This window comes from Pristiophorus japonicus, chromosome 8 (assembly GCF_044704955.1).
Source record: "Pristiophorus japonicus isolate sPriJap1 chromosome 8, sPriJap1.hap1, whole genome shotgun sequence".
Lineage (NCBI taxonomy): Eukaryota > Metazoa > Chordata > Chondrichthyes > Pristiophoridae > Pristiophorus > Pristiophorus japonicus.
In genome coordinates, this window is record NC_091984.1 from 161,467,189 (window position 1) to 161,485,943 (window position 18,755).

Here is an 18,755-nt window from a genome sequence, read left to right on the forward strand (position 1 = left end):
TCAGTTCCATAGTCATTGTCAGTTGCAAGTCATTGTCAGTTCCATCGTCATTGTCAGTTCCATCGTCATTGTCACTTCCAATGTCATTGTCATTTCCATTGTCATTGTCAGTTCCATTGTCAATCTTACCTCCATAGTCATTGTCAGTTACATAGACATTGTCAGTTCCATAATCATTGTCACCTCCATAGTCATTGTCAGTTCCATAGTTAATGTCAGTTCCATAGTAATTGTCAGTTCCATAGTCACTGTCAGTTTCAAAGTCATTGTCAGTTCCTTAGTCATTGTCAGTTCCAAGTCATTGTCAGTTCCATCGTCATTGTCAGTTCCATCGTCATTGTCACTTCCAAAGTCATTGTCATTTCCATTATCATTGTCAGTTCCATTGTCAATCTTACCTCCATAGTCATTGTCAGTTACATAGACATTGTCAGTTCCATAATCATTGTCACCTCCATATTCATTGTCAGTTCCATAGTTAATGTCAGTTCCATAGTAATTGTCTGTTCCATATTCATTGTCAGTTCCACAGACATTGTCACCTCCAAAGTCATTGTCAGTTCCATCGTCATTGTCAGTTTCATAGTCATTGTCACCTCCATAGTCATTGTCAGTTCGATATTCAATGTCACCTCCATAGTCATTGTCACCTCCATAGTCATTGCTATTTTCATAGACATTGTCACCTCCATAGTCATTGTCACCTTGATAATCATTGTTGCCTCCATTGTCATTGTCAGCTCCATAGTCATTGTCACCTCAATAGTCATTGCCATTTTCATAGTCATTGTCACCTCCATGGTCATTGTCACCTTGATAATCATTGTTGACTCCATTGTCATTGTCAGCTCCATAGTCATTTTCAGTTCCATCGCCATTGTCACCTCCAGAGTCATTGTCACCTCCATAATCATTGTCAGTTCCATAGTCATTGTCAGTTCCATTGTCAATCTTACCTCCATAGTCATTGTCAGTTACATAGACATTGTCAGTTCCATAATCATTGTCACCTCCATAGTCATTGTCAGTTCCATAGTCAATGTCAGTTCCATCGTCATTGTCAGTTCCATAGTCATTGTCAGTTCCACAGTCATTGTCAAATCCACAGCCATTGTCAGTTCCATCGTCATTGTCAGTTCCATTGTCATTGTCTCCTGCATAGTCATTGTCAGTTCCATAGTCATTGTCACTTCCAAATTCATTGTCACCTCCACAGTCATTGTCACCTACATAGTCATTGTCAGTTCCATAATCATTGTCAGTTGGAAAGTCATTGTCACCTCCAAATCATTGTCGGTTTCATAGTCATTGTCAGTTCCAAAGTCATTGTCAGTTCCAAAGTCATGGTCACCTCCATCGTCATTGTCAGTTCCATAGTCATTGTCACCTCCATAGTCATTGTCAGTTCGATATTCAATGTCACCTCCATAGTCATTGTCACCTCCATAGTCATTGCCATTTTCATAGTCATTGTCACATCCATAGTCATTGTCACCTTGATAATCATTGTTGCCTCCATTGTCATTGTCAGCTCCATAGTCATTGTCACCTCAATAGTCATTGCCATTTTCATAGTCATTGTCACCTCCATGGTCATTGTTACCTTGATAATCATTGTTGCCTCCATTGTCATTGTCAGCTCCATAGTCATTTTCAGTTCCATCGCCATTGTCACCTCCATCGTCATTGTCACCTCCATAATCATTGTCAGTTCCATAGTCATTGTCAGTTCCAAGTCATTGTCAGTTCCATCGTCATTGTCAGTTCCATCGTCATTGTCACTTCCAAAGTCATTGTCATTTCCATTGTCATTGTCAGTTCCATTGTCAATCTTACCTCCATAGTCATTGTCAGTTACATAGACATTTTCAGTTCCATAATCATTGTCACCTCCATAGTTATTGTCAGTTCCAAAGTCATGGTCACCTCCATCGTCATTGTCAGTTCCACAGTAATTGTCACTTCCATAGTCATTGTCAGTTCTATCGTCATTGTCACTTCCATAGTCATTGTCAGTTCCATCGTCATTGTCAGTTCCAAAATCATTGTCAGTTCCATATTCATTGTCAGTTCCACAGACATTGTCACCTCCAAAGTCATTGTCAGTTCCATCGTCATTGTCAGTTCCATAGTCATTGTCACCTCCATAGTCATTGTCAGTTCGATATTCAATGTCACCTCCAGAGTCATTGTCACCTCCATAGTCATTGTCACCTTGATAATCATTGTTGCCTCCATTGTCATTGTCAGCTCCATAGTCATTGTCACCTCAATAGTCATTGCCATTTTCATAGTCATTGTCACCTCCATGGTCATTTTTACCTTGATAATCATTGTTGCCTCCATTGTCATTGTCAGCTCCATAGTCATTTTCAGTTCCATCGCCATTGTCACCTCCATCGTCATTGTCACCTCCATAATCATTGTCAGTTCCATAGTCATTGTCAGTTCCAAGTCATTGTCAGTTCCATCGTCATTGTCAGTTCCATCGTCATTGTCACTTCCAAAGTCATTGTCATTTCCATTGTCATTGTCAGTTCCATTGTCAATCTTACCTCCATAGTCATTGTCAGTTCCATCGTCATTGTCAGTTCCATAGTCATTGTCACCTCCATAGTCATTGTCAGTTCGATATTCAATGTCACCTCCATAGTCATTGTCACCTCCATAGTCATTGCCATTTCCATCGTCATTGTCAGTTCCATATTCATTGTCAGTTCCACAGACATTGTCACCTCCAAAGTCATTGTCAGTTCCATCGTCATTGTCAGTTCCATAGTCATTGTCACCTCCATAGTCATTGTCAGTTCGATATTCAATGTCACCTCCAGAGTCATTGTCACCTCCATAATCATTGTCAGTTCCATAGTCATTGTCAGTTCCAAGTCATTGTCAGTTCCATCGTCATTGTCAGTTCCATCGTCATTGTCACTTCCAAAGTCATTGTCATTTCCATTGTCATTGTCAGTTCCATTGTCAATCTTACCTCAATATTCATTGTCAGTTAAATAGACATTTTCAGTTCCATAATCATTGTCACCTCCATAGTCATTGTCAGTTCCATAGTCAATGTCAGTTCCATAGTAATTGTCAGTTCCATAGTCACTGTCAGTTCCATCGTCATTGTCAGTTCCTTAGTCATTGTCAGTTCCATAGTAATTGTCAGTTCCATAGTCATTGTCACCTCCATAATCATTGTCAGTTCCACAGTAATTGTCACTTCCATAGTCATTTTCAGTTCCATCATCATTGTCAGTTCCATAGTCATTGTCAGTTCGACAGACATTGTCACCTCCAAAGTCAATGTCAGTTTCATCGTCATTGTCAGTTCCATTGTCATTGTCTCCTGCATAGTCATTGTCAGTTCCATAGTCATTGTCACTTCCAAATTCATTGTCACCTCCACAGTCATTGTCACCTACATAGTCATTGTCAGTTCCATAATCATTGTCAGTTGGAAAGTCATTGTCACCTCCAAATCATTGTCGGTTTCATAGTCATTGTCAGTTCCAAAGTCATTGTCAGTTCCAAAGTCATGGTCACCTCCATCGTCATTGTCAGTTCCACAGTAATTGTCACTTCCATAGTCATTGTCAGTTCCATCGTCATTGTCACTTCCATAGTCATTGTCAGTTCCATCGTCATTGTCAGTTCCAAAATCATTGTCAGTTCCATATTCATTGCCAGTTCCACAGACATTGTCACCTCCAAAGTCATTGACAGTTCCATCGTCATTGTCAGTTCCATAGTCATTGTCCCCTCCATAGTCATTGTCAGTTCGATATTCAATGTCACCTCCATCGTCATTGTCACCTCCATAGTCATTGCCATTTCCATCGTCATTGTCAGTTCCATATTCATTGTCAGTTCCACAGACATTGTCACCTCCAAAGTCATTGTCAGTTCCATCGTCATTGTCAGTTCCATAGTCATTGTCACCTCCATAGTCATTGTCAGTTCGATATTCAATGTCACCTCCATAGTCATTGTCACCTCCATAGTCATTGCCATTTTCATAGTCATTGTCACCTCCATAGTCATTGTCACCTTGATAATCATTGTTGCCTCCATTGTCATTGTCAGCTCCATAGTCATTTTCAGTTCCATCGCCATTGTCACCTCCAGAGTCATTATCACCTCCATAATCATTGTCAGTTCCATAGTCATTGTCAGTTGCAAGTCATTGTCAGTTCCATCGTCATTGTCAGTTCCATCGTCATTGTCACTTCCAAAGTCATTGTCATTTCCATTGTCATTGTCAGTTCCATTGTCAATCTTACCTCCATAGTCATTGTCAGTTACATAGACATTGTCAGTTCCATAATCATTGTCACCTCCATAGTCATTGTCAGTTCCATAGTCAATGTCAGTTCCATAGTAATTGTCAGTTCCATAGTCACTGTCAGTTCCATAGTCATTGTCAGTTCCTTAGTCATTGTCAGTTCCATAGTAATTGTCAGTTCCATAGTCATTGTCACCTCCATAGTCATTGTCACCTTGATAATCATTGTTGCCTCCATTGTCATTGTCAGCTCCATAGTCATTTTCAGTTCCATCGCCATTGTCACCTCCAGAGTCATTGTCACCTCCATAATCATTGTCAGTTCCATAGTCATTGTCAGTTGCAAGTCATTGTCAGTTCCATCGTCATTGTCAGTTCCATCGTCATTGTCACTTCCAATGTCATTGTCATTTCCATTGTCATTGTCAGTTCCATTGTCAATCTTACCTCCATAGTCATTGTCAGTTACATAGACATTGTCAGTTCCATAATCATTGTCACCTCCATAGTCATTGTCAGTTCCATAGTTAATGACAGTTCCATAGTAATTGTCAGTTCCATAGTCACTGTCAGTTTCAAAGTCATTGTCAGTTCCTTAGTCATTGTCAGTTCCAAGTCATTGTCAGTTCCATCGTCATTGTCAGTTCCATCGTCATTGTCACTTCCAAAGTCATTGTCATTTCCATTATCATTGTCAGTTCCATTGTCAATCTTACCTCCATAGTCATTGTCAGTTACATAGACATTGTCAGTTCCATAATCATTGTCACCTCCATATTCATTGTCAGTTCCATAGTTAATGTCAGTTCCATAGTAATTGTCTGTTCCATATTCATTGTCAGTTCCACAGACATTGTCACCTCCAAAGTCATTGTCAGTTCCATCGTTATTGTCAGTTGCATAGTCATTGTCACCTCCATAGTCATTGTCAGTTCGATATTCAATGTCACCTCCATAGTCATTGTCACCTCCATAGTCATTGCTATTTTCATAGACATTGTCACCTCCATAGTCATTGTCACCTTGATAATCATTGTTGCCTCCATTGTCATTGTCAGCTCCATAGTCATTGTCACCTCAATAGTCATTGCCATTTTCATAGTCATTGTCACCTCCATGGTCATTGTCACCTTGATAATCATTGTTGACTCCATTGTCATTGTCACCTCCAGAGTCATTGTCACCTCCATAATCATTGTCAGTTCCATAGTCATTGTCAGTTCCATTGTCAATCTTACCTCCATAGTCATTGTCAGTTACATAGACATTGTCAGTTCCATAATCATTGTCACCTCCATAGTCATTGTCAGTTCCATAGTCAATGTCAGTTCCATCGTCATTGTCAGTTCCATAGTCATTGTCAGTTCCACAGTCATTGTCAAATCCACAGCCATTGTCAGTTCCATCGTCATTGTCAGTTCCATCGTCATTGTCAGTTCCATAGTCATTGTCACCTCCATAGTCATTGTCAGTTCGATATTCAATGTCACCTCCAGAGTCATTGTCACCTCCATAATCATTGTCAGTTCCATAGTCATTGTCAGTTCCAAGTCATTGTCAGTTCCATCGTCATTGTCAGTTCCATCGTCATTGTCACTTCCAAAGTCATTGTCATTTCCATTGTCATTGTCAGTTCCATTGTCAATCTTACCTCAATATTCATTGTCAGTTAAATAGACATTTTCAGTTCCATAATCATTGTCACCTCCATAGTCATTGTCAGTTCCATAGTCAATGTCAGTTCCATAGTAATTGTCAGTTCCATAGTCACTGTCAGTTCCATCGTCATTGTCAGTTCCTTAGTCATTGTCAGTTCCATAGTAATTGTCAGTTCCATAGTCATTGTCACCTCCATAATCATTGTCAGTTCCACAGTAATTGTCACTTCCATAGTCATTTTCAGTTCCATCATCATTGTCAGTTCCATAGTCATTGTCAGTTCCACAGACATTGTCACCTCCAAAGTCAATGTCAGTTTCATCGTCATTGTCAGTTCCATTGTCATTGTCTCCTGCATAGTCATTGTCAGTTCCATAGTCATTGTCACTTCCAAATTCATTGTCACCTCCACAGTCATTGTCACCTACATAGTCATTGTCAGTTCCATAATCATTGTCAGTTGGAAAGTCATTGTCACCTCCAAATCATTGTCGGTTTCATAGTCATTGTCAGTTCCAAAGTCATTGTCAGTTCCAAAGTCATGGTCACCTCCATCGTCATTGTCAGTTCCACAGTAATTGTCACTTCCATAGTCATTGTCAGTTCCATCGTCATTGTCACTTCCATAGTCATTGTCAGTTCCATCGTCATTGTCAGTTCCAAAATCATTGTCAGTTCCATATTCATTGCCAGTTCCACAGACATTGTCACCTCCAAAGTCATTGACAGTTCCATCGTCATTGTCAGTTCCATAGTCATTGTCCCCTCCATAGTCATTGTCAGTTCGATATTCAATGTCACCTCCATCGTCATTGTCACCTCCATAGTCATTGCCATTTCCATCGTCATTGTCAGTTCCATATTCATTGTCAGTTCCACAGACATTGTCACCTCCAAAGTCATTGTCAGTTCCATCGTCATTGTCAGTTCCATAGTCATTGTCACCTCCATAGTCATTGTCAGTTCGATATTCAATGTCACCTCCATAGTCATTGTCACCTCCATAGTCATTGCCATTTTCATAGTCATTGTCACCTCCATAGTCATTGTCACCTTGATAATCATTGTTGCCTCCATTGTCATTGTCAGCTCCATAGTCATTTTCAGTTCCATCGCCATTGTCACCTCCAGAGTCATTATCACCTCCATAATCATTGTCAGTTCCATAGTCATTGTCAGTTGCAAGTCATTGTCAGTTCCATCGTCATTGTCAGTTCCATCGTCATTGTCACTTCCAAAGTCATTGTCATTTCCATTGTCATTGTCAGTTCCATTGTCAATCTTACCTCCATAGTCATTGTCAGTTACATAGACATTGTCAGTTCCATAATCATTGTCATTTCCATTATCATTGTCAGTTCCATAGTCAATGTCAGTTCCATAGTAATTGTCAGTTCCATAGTCACTGTCAGTTCCATAGTCATTGTCAGTTCCTTAGTCATTGTCAGTTCCATAGTAATTGTCAGTTCCATAGTCATTGTCACCTCCATAGTCATTGTCACCTTGATAATCATTGTTGCCTCCATTGTCATTGTCAGCTCCATAGTCATTTTCAGTTCCATCGCCATTGTCACCTCCAGAGTCATTGTCACCTCCATAATCATTGTCAGTTCCATAGTCATTGTCAGTTGCAAGTCATTGTCAGTTCCATCGTCATTGTCAGTTCCATCGTCATTGTCACTTCCAATGTCATTGTCATTTCCATTGTCATTGTCAGTTCCATTGTCAATCTTACCTCCATAGTCATTGTCAGTTACATAGACATTGTCAGTTCCATAATCATTGTCACCTCCATAGTCATTGTCAGTTCCATAGTTAATGACAGTTCCATAGTAATTGTCAGTTCCATAGTCACTGTCAGTTTCAAAGTCATTGTCAGTTCCTTAGTCATTGTCAGTTCCAAGTCATTGTCAGTTCCATCGTCATTGTCAGTTCCATCGTCATTGTCACTTCCAAAGTCATTGTCATTTCCATTATCATTGTCAGTTCCATAGTCAATGTCAGTTCCATAGTAATTGTCAGTTCCATAGTCACTGTCAGTTCCATAGTCATTGTCAGTTCCTTAGTCATTGTCAGTTCCATAGTAATTGTCAGTTCCATAGTCATTGTCACCTCCATAGTCATTGTCACCTTGATAATCATTGTTGCCTCCATTGTCATTGTCAGCTCCATAGTCATTGTCAGTTCCATCGTCATTGTCAGTTCCATCGTCATTGTCACTTCCAATGTCATTGTCATTTCCATTGTCATTGTCAGTTCCATTGTCAATCTTACCTCCATAGTCATTGTCAGTTACATAGACATTGTCAGTTCCATAATCATTGTCACCTCCATAGTCATTGTCAGTTCCATAGTTAATGACAGTTCCATAGTAATTGTCAGTTCCATAGTCACTGTCAGTTCCATAGTCATTGTCAGTTCCTTAGTCATTGTCAGTTCCATAGTAATTGTCAGTTCCATAGTCATTGTCACCTCCATAGTCATTGTCACCTTGATAATCATTGTTGCCTCCATTGTCATTGTCAGCTCCATAGTCATTTTCAGTTCCATCGCCATTGTCACCTCCAGAGTCATTGTCACCTCCATAATCATTGTCAGTTCCATAGTCATTGTCAGTTGCAAGTCATTGTCAGTTCCATCGTCATTGTCAGTTCCATCGTCATTGTCACTTCCAATGTCATTGTCATTTCCATTGTCATTGTCAGTTCCATTGTCAATCTTACCTCCATAGTCATTGTCAGTTACATAGACATTGTCAGTTCCATAATCATTGTCACCTCCATAGTCATTGTCAGTTCCATAGTTAATGACAGTTCCATAGTAATTGTCAGTTCCATAGTCACTGTCAGTTTCAAAGTCATTGTCAGTTCCTTAGTCATTGTCAGTTCCAAGTCATTGTCAGTTCCATCGTCATTGTCAGTTCCATCGTCATTGTCACTTCCAAAGTCATTGTCATTTCCATTATCATTGTCAGTTCCATTGTCAATCTTACCTCCATAGTCATTGTCAGTTACATAGACATTGTCAGTTCCATAATCATTGTCACCTCCATATTCATTGTCAGTTCCATAGTTAATGTCAGTTCCATAGTAATTGTCTGTTCCATATTCATTGTCAGTTCCACAGACATTGTCACCTCCAAAGTCATTGTCAGTTCCATCGTTATTGTCAGTTGCATAGTCATTGTCACCTCCATAGTCATTGTCAGTTCGATATTCAATGTCACCTCCATAGTCATTGTCACCTCCATAGTCATTGTTATTTTCATAGACATTGTCACCTCCATAGTCATTGTCACCTTGATAATCATTGTTGCCTCCATTGTCATTGTCAGCTCCATAGTCATTGTCACCTCAATAGTCATTGCCATTTTCATAGTCATTGTCACCTCCATGGTCATTGTCACCTTGATAATCATTGTTGACTCCATTGTCATTGTCACCTCCAGAGTCATTGTCACCTCCATAATCATTGTCAGTTCCATAGTCATTGTCAGTTCCATTGTCAATCTTACCTCCATAGTCATTGTCAGTTACATAGACATTGTCAGTTCCATAATCATTGTCACCTCCATAGTCATTGTCAGTTCCATAGTCAATGTCAGTTCCATCGTCATTGTCAGTTCCATAGTCATTGTCAGTTCCACAGTCATTGTCAAATCCACAGCCATTGTCAGTTCCATCGTCATTGTCAGTTCCATCGTCATTGTCAGTTCCATAGTCATTGTCACCTCCATAGTCATTGTCAGTTCGATATTCAATGTCACCTCCAGAGTCATTGTCACCTCCATAATCATTGTCAGTTCCATAGTCATTGTCAGTTCCAAGTCATTGTCAGTTCCATCGTCATTGTCAGTTCCATCGTCATTGTCACTTCCAAAGTCATTGTCATTTCCATTGTCATTGTCAGTTCCATTGTCAATCTTACCTCAATATTCATTGTCAGTTAAATAGACATTTTCAGTTCCATAATCATTGTCACCTCCATAGTCATTGTCAGTTCCATAGTCAATGTCAGTTCCATAGTAATTGTCAGTTCCATAGTCACTGTCAGTTCCATCGTCATTGTCAGTTCCTTAGTCATTGTCAGTTCCATAGTAATTGTCAGTTCCATAGTCATTGTCACCTCCATAATCATTGTCAGTTCCACAGTAATTGTCACTTCCATAGTCATTTTCAGTTCCATCATCATTGTCAGTTCCATAGTCATTGTCAGTTCCACAGACATTGTCACCTCCAAAGTCAATGTCAGTTTCATCGTCATTGTCAGTTCCATTGTCATTGTCTCCTGCATAGTCATTGTCAGTTCCATAGTCATTGTCACTTCCAAATTCATTGTCACCTCCACAGTCATTGTCACCTACATAGTCATTGTCAGTTCCATAATCATTGTCAGTTGGAAAGTCATTGTCACCTCCAAATCATTGTCGGTTTCATAGTCATTGTCAGTTCCAAAGTCATTGTCAGTTCCAAAGTCATGGTCACCTCCATCGTCATTGTCAGTTCCACAGTAATTGTCACTTCCATAGTCATTGTCAGTTCCATCGTCATTGTCACTTCCATAGTCATTGTCAGTTCCATCGTCATTGTCAGTTCCAAAATCATTGTCAGTTCCATATTCATTGCCAGTTCCACAGACATTGTCACCTCCAAAGTCATTGACAGTTCCATCGTCATTGTCAGTTCCATAGTCATTGTCCCCTCCATAGTCATTGTCAGTTCGATATTCAATGTCACCTCCATCGTCATTGTCACCTCCATAGTCATTGCCATTTCCATCGTCATTGTCAGTTCCATATTCATTGTCAGTTCCACAGACATTGTCACCTCCAAAGTCATTGTCAGTTCCATCGTCATTGTCAGTTCCATAGTCATTGTCACCTCCATAGTCATTGTCAGTTCGATATTCAATGTCACCTCCATAGTCATTGTCACCTCCATAGTCATTGCCATTTTCATAGTCATTGTCACCTCCATAGTCATTGTCACCTTGATAATCATTGTTGCCTCCATTGTCATTGTCAGCTCCATAGTCATTTTCAGTTCCATCGCCATTGTCACCTCCAGAGTCATTATCACCTCCATAATCATTGTCAGTTCCATAGTCATTGTCAGTTGCAAGTCATTGTCAGTTCCATCGTCATTGTCAGTTCCATCGTCATTGTCACTTCCAAAGTCATTGTCATTTCCATTGTCATTGTCAGTTCCATTGTCAATCTTACCTCCATAGTCATTGTCAGTTACATAGACATTGTCAGTTCCATAATCATTGTCACCTCCATAGTCATTGTCAGTTCCATAGTCAATGTCAGTTCCATAGTAATTGTCAGTTCCATAGTCACTGTCAGTTCCATAGTCATTGTCAGTTCCTTAGTCATTGTCAGTTCCATAGTAATTGTCAGTTCCATAGTCATTGTCACCTCCATAGTCATTGTCACCTTGATAATCATTGTTGCCTCCATTGTCATTGTCAGCTCCATAGTCATTTTCAGTTCCATCGCCATTGTCACCTCCAGAGTCATTGTCACCTCCATAATCATTGTCAGTTCCATAGTCATTGTCAGTTGCAAGTCATTGTCAGTTCCATCGTCATTGTCAGTTCCATCGTCATTGTCACTTCCAATGTCATTGTCATTTCCATTGTCATTGTCAGTTCCATTGTCAATCTTACCTCCATAGTCATTGTCAGTTACATAGACATTGTCAGTTCCATAATCATTGTCACCTCCATAGTCATTGTCAGTTCCATAGTTAATGACAGTTCCATAGTAATTGTCAGTTCCATAGTCACTGTCAGTTTCAAAGTCATTGTCAGTTCCTTAGTCATTGTCAGTTCCAAGTCATTGTCAGTTCCATCGTCATTGTCAGTTCCATCGTCATTGTCACTTCCAAAGTCATTGTCATTTCCATTATCATTGTCAGTTCCATTGTCAATCTTACCTCCATAGTCATTGTCAGTTACATAGACATTGTCAGTTCCATAATCATTGTCACCTCCATATTCATTGTCAGTTCCATAGTTAATGTCAGTTCCATAGTAATTGTCTGTTCCATATTCATTGTCAGTTCCACAGACATTGTCACCTCCAAAGTCATTGTCAGTTCCATCGTTATTGTCAGTTTCATAGTCATTGTCACCTCCATAGTCATTGTCAGTTCGATATTCAATGTCACCTCCATAGTCATTGTCACCTCCATAGTCATTGCTATTTTCATAGACATTGTCACCTCCATAGTCATTGTCACCTTGATAATCATTGTTGCCTCCATTGTCATTGTCAGCTCCATAGTCATTGTCACCTCAATAGTCATTGCCATTTTCATAGTCATTGTCACCTCCATGGTCATTGTCACCTTGATAATCATTGTTGACTCCATTGTCATTGTCAGCTCCATAGTCATTTTCAGTTCCATCGCCATTGTCACCTCCATCGTCATTGTCACCTCCATAATCATTGTCACCTCCATAGTCATTGTCAGTTCCATTGTCAATCTTACCTCCATAGTCATTGTCAGTTACATAGACTTTGTCAGTTCCATAATCATTGTCACCTCCATAGTCATTGTCAGTTCCATAGTCAATGTCAGTTCCATCGTCATTGTCAGTTCCATAGTCATTGTCAGTTCCACAGTCATTGTCAAATCCACAGCCATTGTCAGTTCCATCGTCATTGTCAGTTCCATTGTCATTGTCTCCTGCATAGTCATTGTCAGTTCCATAGTCATTGTCACTTCCAAATTCATTGTCACCTCCACAGTCATTGTCACCTACATAGACATTGTCAGTTCCATAATCATTGTCAGTTGGAAAGTCATTGTCACCTCCAAATCATTGTCGGTTTCATAGTCATTGTCAGTTCCAAAGTCATTGTCAGTTCCAAAGTCATGGTCACCTCCATCGTCACTGTCAGTTCCATAGTCATTGTCACCTCCATAGTCATTGTCAGTTCGATATTCAATGTCACCTCCATAGTCATTGTCACCTCCATAGTCATTGCCATTTTCATAGTCATTGTCACCTCCATAGTCATTGTCACCTTGATAATCATTGTTGCCTCCATTGTCATTGTCAGCTCCATAGTCATTGTCACCTCCATATTCATTGTCAGTTCCATAGTTAATGTCAGTTCAATAGTAATTGTCTGTTCCATATTCATTGTCAGTTCCACAGACATTGTCACCTCCAAAGTCATTGTCAGTTCCATCGTTATTGTCAGTTTCATAGTCATTGTCACCTCCATAGTCATTGTCAGTTCGATATTCAATGTCACCTCCATAGTCATTGTCACCTCCATAGTCATTGCTATTTTCATAGACATTGTCACCTCCATAGTCATTGTCACCTTGATAATCATTGTTGCCTCCATTGTCATTGTCAGCTCCATAGTCATTGTCACCTCAATAGTCATTGCCATTTTCATAGTCATTGTCACCTCCATGGTCATTGTCACCTTGATAATCATTGTTGACTCCATTGTCATTGTCACCTCCAGAGTCATTGTCACCTCCATAATCATTGTCAGTTCCATAGTCATTGTCAGTTCCATTGTCAATCTTACCTCCATAGTCATTGTCAGTTACATAGACATTGTCAGTTCCATAATCATTGTCACCTCCATAGTCATTGTCAGTTCCATAGTCAATGTCAGTTCCATCGTCATTGTCAGTTCCATAGTCATTGTCAGTTCCACAGTCATTGTCAAATCCACAGCCATTGTCAGTTCCATCGTCATTGTCAGTTCCATCGTCATTGTCAGTTCCATAGTCATTGTCACCTCCATAGTCATTGTCAGTTCGATATTCAATGTCACCTCCAGAGTCATTGTCACCTCCATAATCATTGTCAGTTCCATAGTCATTGTCAGTTCCAAGTCATTGTCAGTTCCATCATCATTGTCAGTTCCATCGTCATTGTCACTTCCAAAGTCATTGTCATTTCCATTGTCATTGTCAGTTCCATTGTCAATCTTACCTCAATATTCATTGTCAGTTAAATAGACATTTTCAGTTCCATAATCATTGTCACCTCCATAGTCATTGTCAGTTCCATAGTCAATGTCAGTTCCATAGTAATTGTCAGTTCCATAGTCACTGTCAGTTCCATCGTCATTGTCAGTTCCTTAGTCATTGTCAGTTCCATAGTAATTGTCAGTTCCATAGTCATTGTCACCTCCATAATCATTGTCAGTTCCACAGTAATTGTCACTTCCATAGTCATTTTCAGTTCCATCATCATTGTCAGTTCCATAGTCATTGTCAGTTCCACAGACATTGTCACCTCCAAAGTCAATGTCAGTTTCATCGTCATTGTCAGTTCCATTGTCATTGTCTCCTGCATAGTCATTGTCAGTTCCATAGTCATTGTCACTTCCAAATTCATTGTCACCTCCACAGTCATTGTCACCTACATAGTCATTGTCAGTTCCATAATCATTGTCAGTTGGAAAGTCATTGTCACCTCCAAATCATTGTCGGTTTCATAGTCATTGTCAGTTCCAAAGTCATTGTCAGTTCCAAAGTCATGGTCACCTCCATCGTCATTGTCAGTTCCACAGTAATTGTCACTTCCATAGTCATTGTCAGTTCCATCGTCATTGTCACTTCCATAGTCATTGTCAGTTCCATCGTCATTGTCAGTTCCAAAATCATTGTCAGTTCCATATTCATTGCCAGTTCCACAGACATTGTCACCTCCAAAGTCATTGACAGTTCCATCGTCATTGTCAGTTCCATAGTCATTGTCCCCTCCATAGTCATTGTCAGTTCGATATTCAATGTCACCTCCATCGTCATTGTCACCTCCATAGTCATTGCCATTTCCATCGTCATTGTCAGTTCCATATTCATTGTCAGTTCCACAGACATTGTCACCTCCAAAGTCATTGTCAGTTCCATCGTCATTGTCAGTTCCATAGTCATTGTCACCTCCATAGTCATTGTCAGTTCGATATTCAATGTCACCTCCATAGTCATTGTCACCTCCATAGTCATTGCCATTTTCATAGTCATTGTCACCTCCATAGTCATTGTCACCTTGATAATCATTGTTGCCTCCATTGTCATTGTCAGCTCCATAGTCATTTTCAGTTCCATCGCCATTGTCACCTCCAGAGTCATTATCACCTCCATAATCATTGTCAGTTCCATAGTCATTGTCAGTTGCAAGTCATTGTCAGTTCCATCGTCATTGTCAGTTCCATCGTCATTGTCACTTCCAAAGTCATTGTCATTTCCATTGTCATTGTCAGTTCCATTGTCAATCTTACCTCCATAGTCATTGTCAGTTACATAGACATTGTCAGTTCCATAATCATTGTCACCTCCATAGTCATTGTCAGTTCCATAGTCAATGTCAGTTCCATAGTAATTGTCAGTTCCATAGTCACTGTCAGTTCCATAGTCATTGTCAGTTCCTTAGTCATTGTCAGTTCCATAGTAATTGTCAGTTCCATAGTCATTGTCACCTCCATAGTCATTGTCACCTTGATAATCATTGTTGCCTCCATTGTCATTGTCAGCTCCATAGTCATTTTCAGTTCCATCGCCATTGTCACCTCCAGAGTCATTGTCACCTCCATAATCATTGTCAGTTCCATAGTCATTGTCAGTTGCAAGTCATTGTCAGTTCCATCGTCATTGTCAGTTCCATCGTCATTGTCACTTCCAATGTCATTGTCATTTCCATTGTCATTGTCAGTTCCATTGTCAATCTTACCTCCATAGTCATTGTCAGTTACATAGACATTGTCAGTTCCATAATCATTGTCACCTCCATAGTCATTGTCAGTTCCATAGTTAATGACAGTTCCATAGTAATTGTCAGTTCCATAGTCACTGTCAGTTTCAAAGTCATTGTCAGTTCCTTAGTCATTGTCAGTTCCAAGTCATTGTCAGTTCCATCGTCATTGTCAGTTCCATCGTCATTGTCACTTCCAAAGTCATTGTCATTTCCATTATCATTGTCAGTTCCATTGTCAATCTTACCTCCATAGTCATTGTCAGTTACATAGACATTGTCAGTTCCATAATCATTGTCACCTCCATATTCATTGTCAGTTCCATAGTTAATGTCAGTTCCATAGTAATTGTCTGTTCCATATTCATTGTCAGTTCCACAGACATTGTCACCTCCAAAGTCATTGTCAGTTCCATCGTTATTGTCAGTTTCATAGTCATTGTCACCTCCATAGTCATTGTCAGTTCGATATTCAATGTCACCTCCATAGTCATTGTCACCTCCATAGTCATTGCTATTTTCATAGACATTGTCACCTCCATAGTCATTGTCACCTTGATAATCATTGTTGCCTCCATTGTCATTGTCAGCTCCATAGTCATTGTCACCTCAATAGTCATTGCCATTTTCATAGTCATTGTCACCTCCATGGTCATTGTCACCTTGATAATCATTGTTGACTCCATTGTCATTGTCAGCTCCATAGTCATTTTCAGTTCCATCGCCATTGTCACCTCCATCGTCATTGTCACCTCCATAATCATTGTCACCTCCATAGTCATTGTCAGTTCCATTGTCAATCTTACCTCCATAGTCATTGTCAGTTACATAGACTTTGTCAGTTCCATAATCATTGTCACCTCCATAGTCATTGTCAGTTCCATAGTCAATGTCAGTTCCATCGTCATTGTCAGTTCCATAGTCATTGTCAGTTCCACAGTCATTGTCAAATCCACAGCCATTGTCAGTTCCATCGTCATTGTCAGTTCCATTGTCATTGTCTCCTGCATAGTCATTGTCAGTTCCATAGTCATTGTCACTTCCAAATTCATTGTCACCTCCACAGTCATTGTCACCTACATAGTCATTGTCAGTTCCATAATCATTGTCAGTTGGAAAGTCATTGTCACCTCCAAATCATTGTCGGTTTCATAGTCATTGTCAGTTCCAAAGTCATTGTCAGTTCCAAAGTCATGGTCACCTCCATCGTCACTGTCAGTTCCATAGTCATTGTCACCTCCATAGTCATTGTCAGTTCGATATTCAATGTCACCTCCATAGTCATTGTCACCTCCATAGTCATTGCCATTTTCATAGTCATTGTCACCTCCATAGTCATTGTCACCTTGATAATCATTGTTGCCTCCATTGTCATTGTCAGCTCCATAGTCATTGTCACCTCAATAGTCATTGCCATTTTCATAGTCATTGTCACCTCCATGGTCATTGTTACCTTGATAATCATTGTTGCCTCCATTGTCATTGTCAGCTCCATAGTCATTTTCAGTTCCATCGCCATTGTCACCTCCAGTGTCATTGTCACCTCCATAATCATTGTCAGTTCCATAGCCATTGTCAGTTCCAAGTCATTGTCAGTTCCATCGTCATTGTCAGTTCCATCGTCATTGTCACTTCCAAAGTCATTGTCATTTCCATTGTCATTGTCAGTTCCATTGTCAATCTTACCTCCATAGTCATTGTCAATTATATAGACATTTTCAGTTCCATAATCATTGTCACCTCCATAGTTATTGTCAGTTCCAAAGTCATGGTCACCTCCATCGTCATTGTCAGTTCCACAGTAATTGTCACTTCCATAGTCATTGTCAGTTCTATCGTCATTGTCACTTCCATAGTCATTGTCAGTTCCATCGTCATTGTCAGTTCCAAAATCATTGTCAGTTCCATATTCATTGTCAGTTCCACAGACATTGTCACCTCCAAAGTCATTGTCAGTTCCATCGTCATTGTCAGTTCCATAGTCATTGTCAGTTCGATATTCAATGTCACCTCCAGAGTCATTGTCACCTCCATAGTCATTGTCACCTTGATAATCATTGTTGCCTCCATTGTCATTGTCAGCTCCATAGTCATTGTCACCTCAATAGTCATTGCCATTTTCATAGTCATTGTCACCTCCATGGTCATTGTTACCTTGATAATCATTGTTGCCTCCATTGTCATTGTCAGCTCCATAGTCATTTTCAGTTCCATCGCCATTGTCACCTCCATCGTCATTGTCACCTCCATAATCATTGTCAGTTCCATAGTCATTGTCAGTTCCAAGTCATTGTCAGTTCCATCGTCATTGTCAGTTCCATCGTCATTGTCACTTCCAAAGTCATTGTCATTTCCATTGTCATTGTCAGTTCCATTGTCAATCTTACCTCCATAGTCATTGTCAGTTCCATCGTCATTGTCAGTTCCATAGTCATTGTCACCTCCATAGTCATTGTCAGTTCGATATTCAATGTCACCTCCATAGTCATTGTCACCTCCATAGTCATTGCCATTTCCATCGTCATTGTCAGTTCCATATTCATTGTCAGTTCCACAGACATTGTCACCTCCAAAGTCATTGTCAGTTCCATCGTCATTGTCAGTTCCATAGTCATTGTCACCTCCATAGTCATTGTCAGTTCGATATTCAATGTCACCTCCAGAGTCATTGTGACCTCCATAATCATTGTCAGTTCCATAGTCATTGTCAGTTCCAAGTCATTGTCAGTTCCATCGTCATTGTCAGTTCCATCGTCATTGTCACTTCCAAAGTCATTGTCATTTCCATTGTCATTGTCAGTTCCATTGTCAATCTTACCTCAATATTCATTGTCAGTTAAATAGACATTTTCAGTTCCATAATCATTGTCACCTCCATAGTCATTGTCAGTTCCATAGTCAATGTCAGTTCCATAGTAATTGTCAGTTCCATAGTCACTGTCAGTTCCATCGTCATTGTCAGTTCCTTAGTCATTGTCAGTTCCATAGTAATTGTCAGTTCCATAGTCATTGTCACCTCCATAATCATTGTCAGTTCCACAGTAATTGTCACTTCCATAGTCATTTTCAGTTCCATCGT

General features: G+C 39.9%; 1 protein-coding gene across 1 annotated transcript in view; it reads right to left on the reverse strand.

Annotated features, from left to right (window-relative positions):
- The window catches only part of LOC139269208 (dentin sialophosphoprotein-like), a 30,419-nt gene extending 12,505 nt beyond the window's left edge, over positions 1-17,914 (reverse strand). Inside the window, exons 1-9 of the mRNA XM_070888300.1 lie at positions 17,831-17,914; positions 17,309-17,357; positions 16,069-16,230; positions 13,122-13,283; positions 12,025-12,186; positions 9,078-9,239; positions 5,143-5,304; positions 2,323-2,412; positions 1,604-1,693 (exon numbers count right to left, since the gene is read on the reverse strand). Coding sequence (XP_070744401.1) covers positions 1,604-1,693; positions 2,323-2,412; positions 5,143-5,304; positions 9,078-9,239; positions 12,025-12,186; positions 13,122-13,283; positions 16,069-16,230; positions 17,309-17,357; positions 17,831-17,914 — 1,123 coding nt within the window. The remainder of the gene's footprint in view (positions 1-1,603; positions 1,694-2,322; positions 2,413-5,142; positions 5,305-9,077; positions 9,240-12,024; positions 12,187-13,121; positions 13,284-16,068; positions 16,231-17,308; positions 17,358-17,830) is intronic.
- Positions 17,915-18,755: the final 841 nt, after the last annotated feature.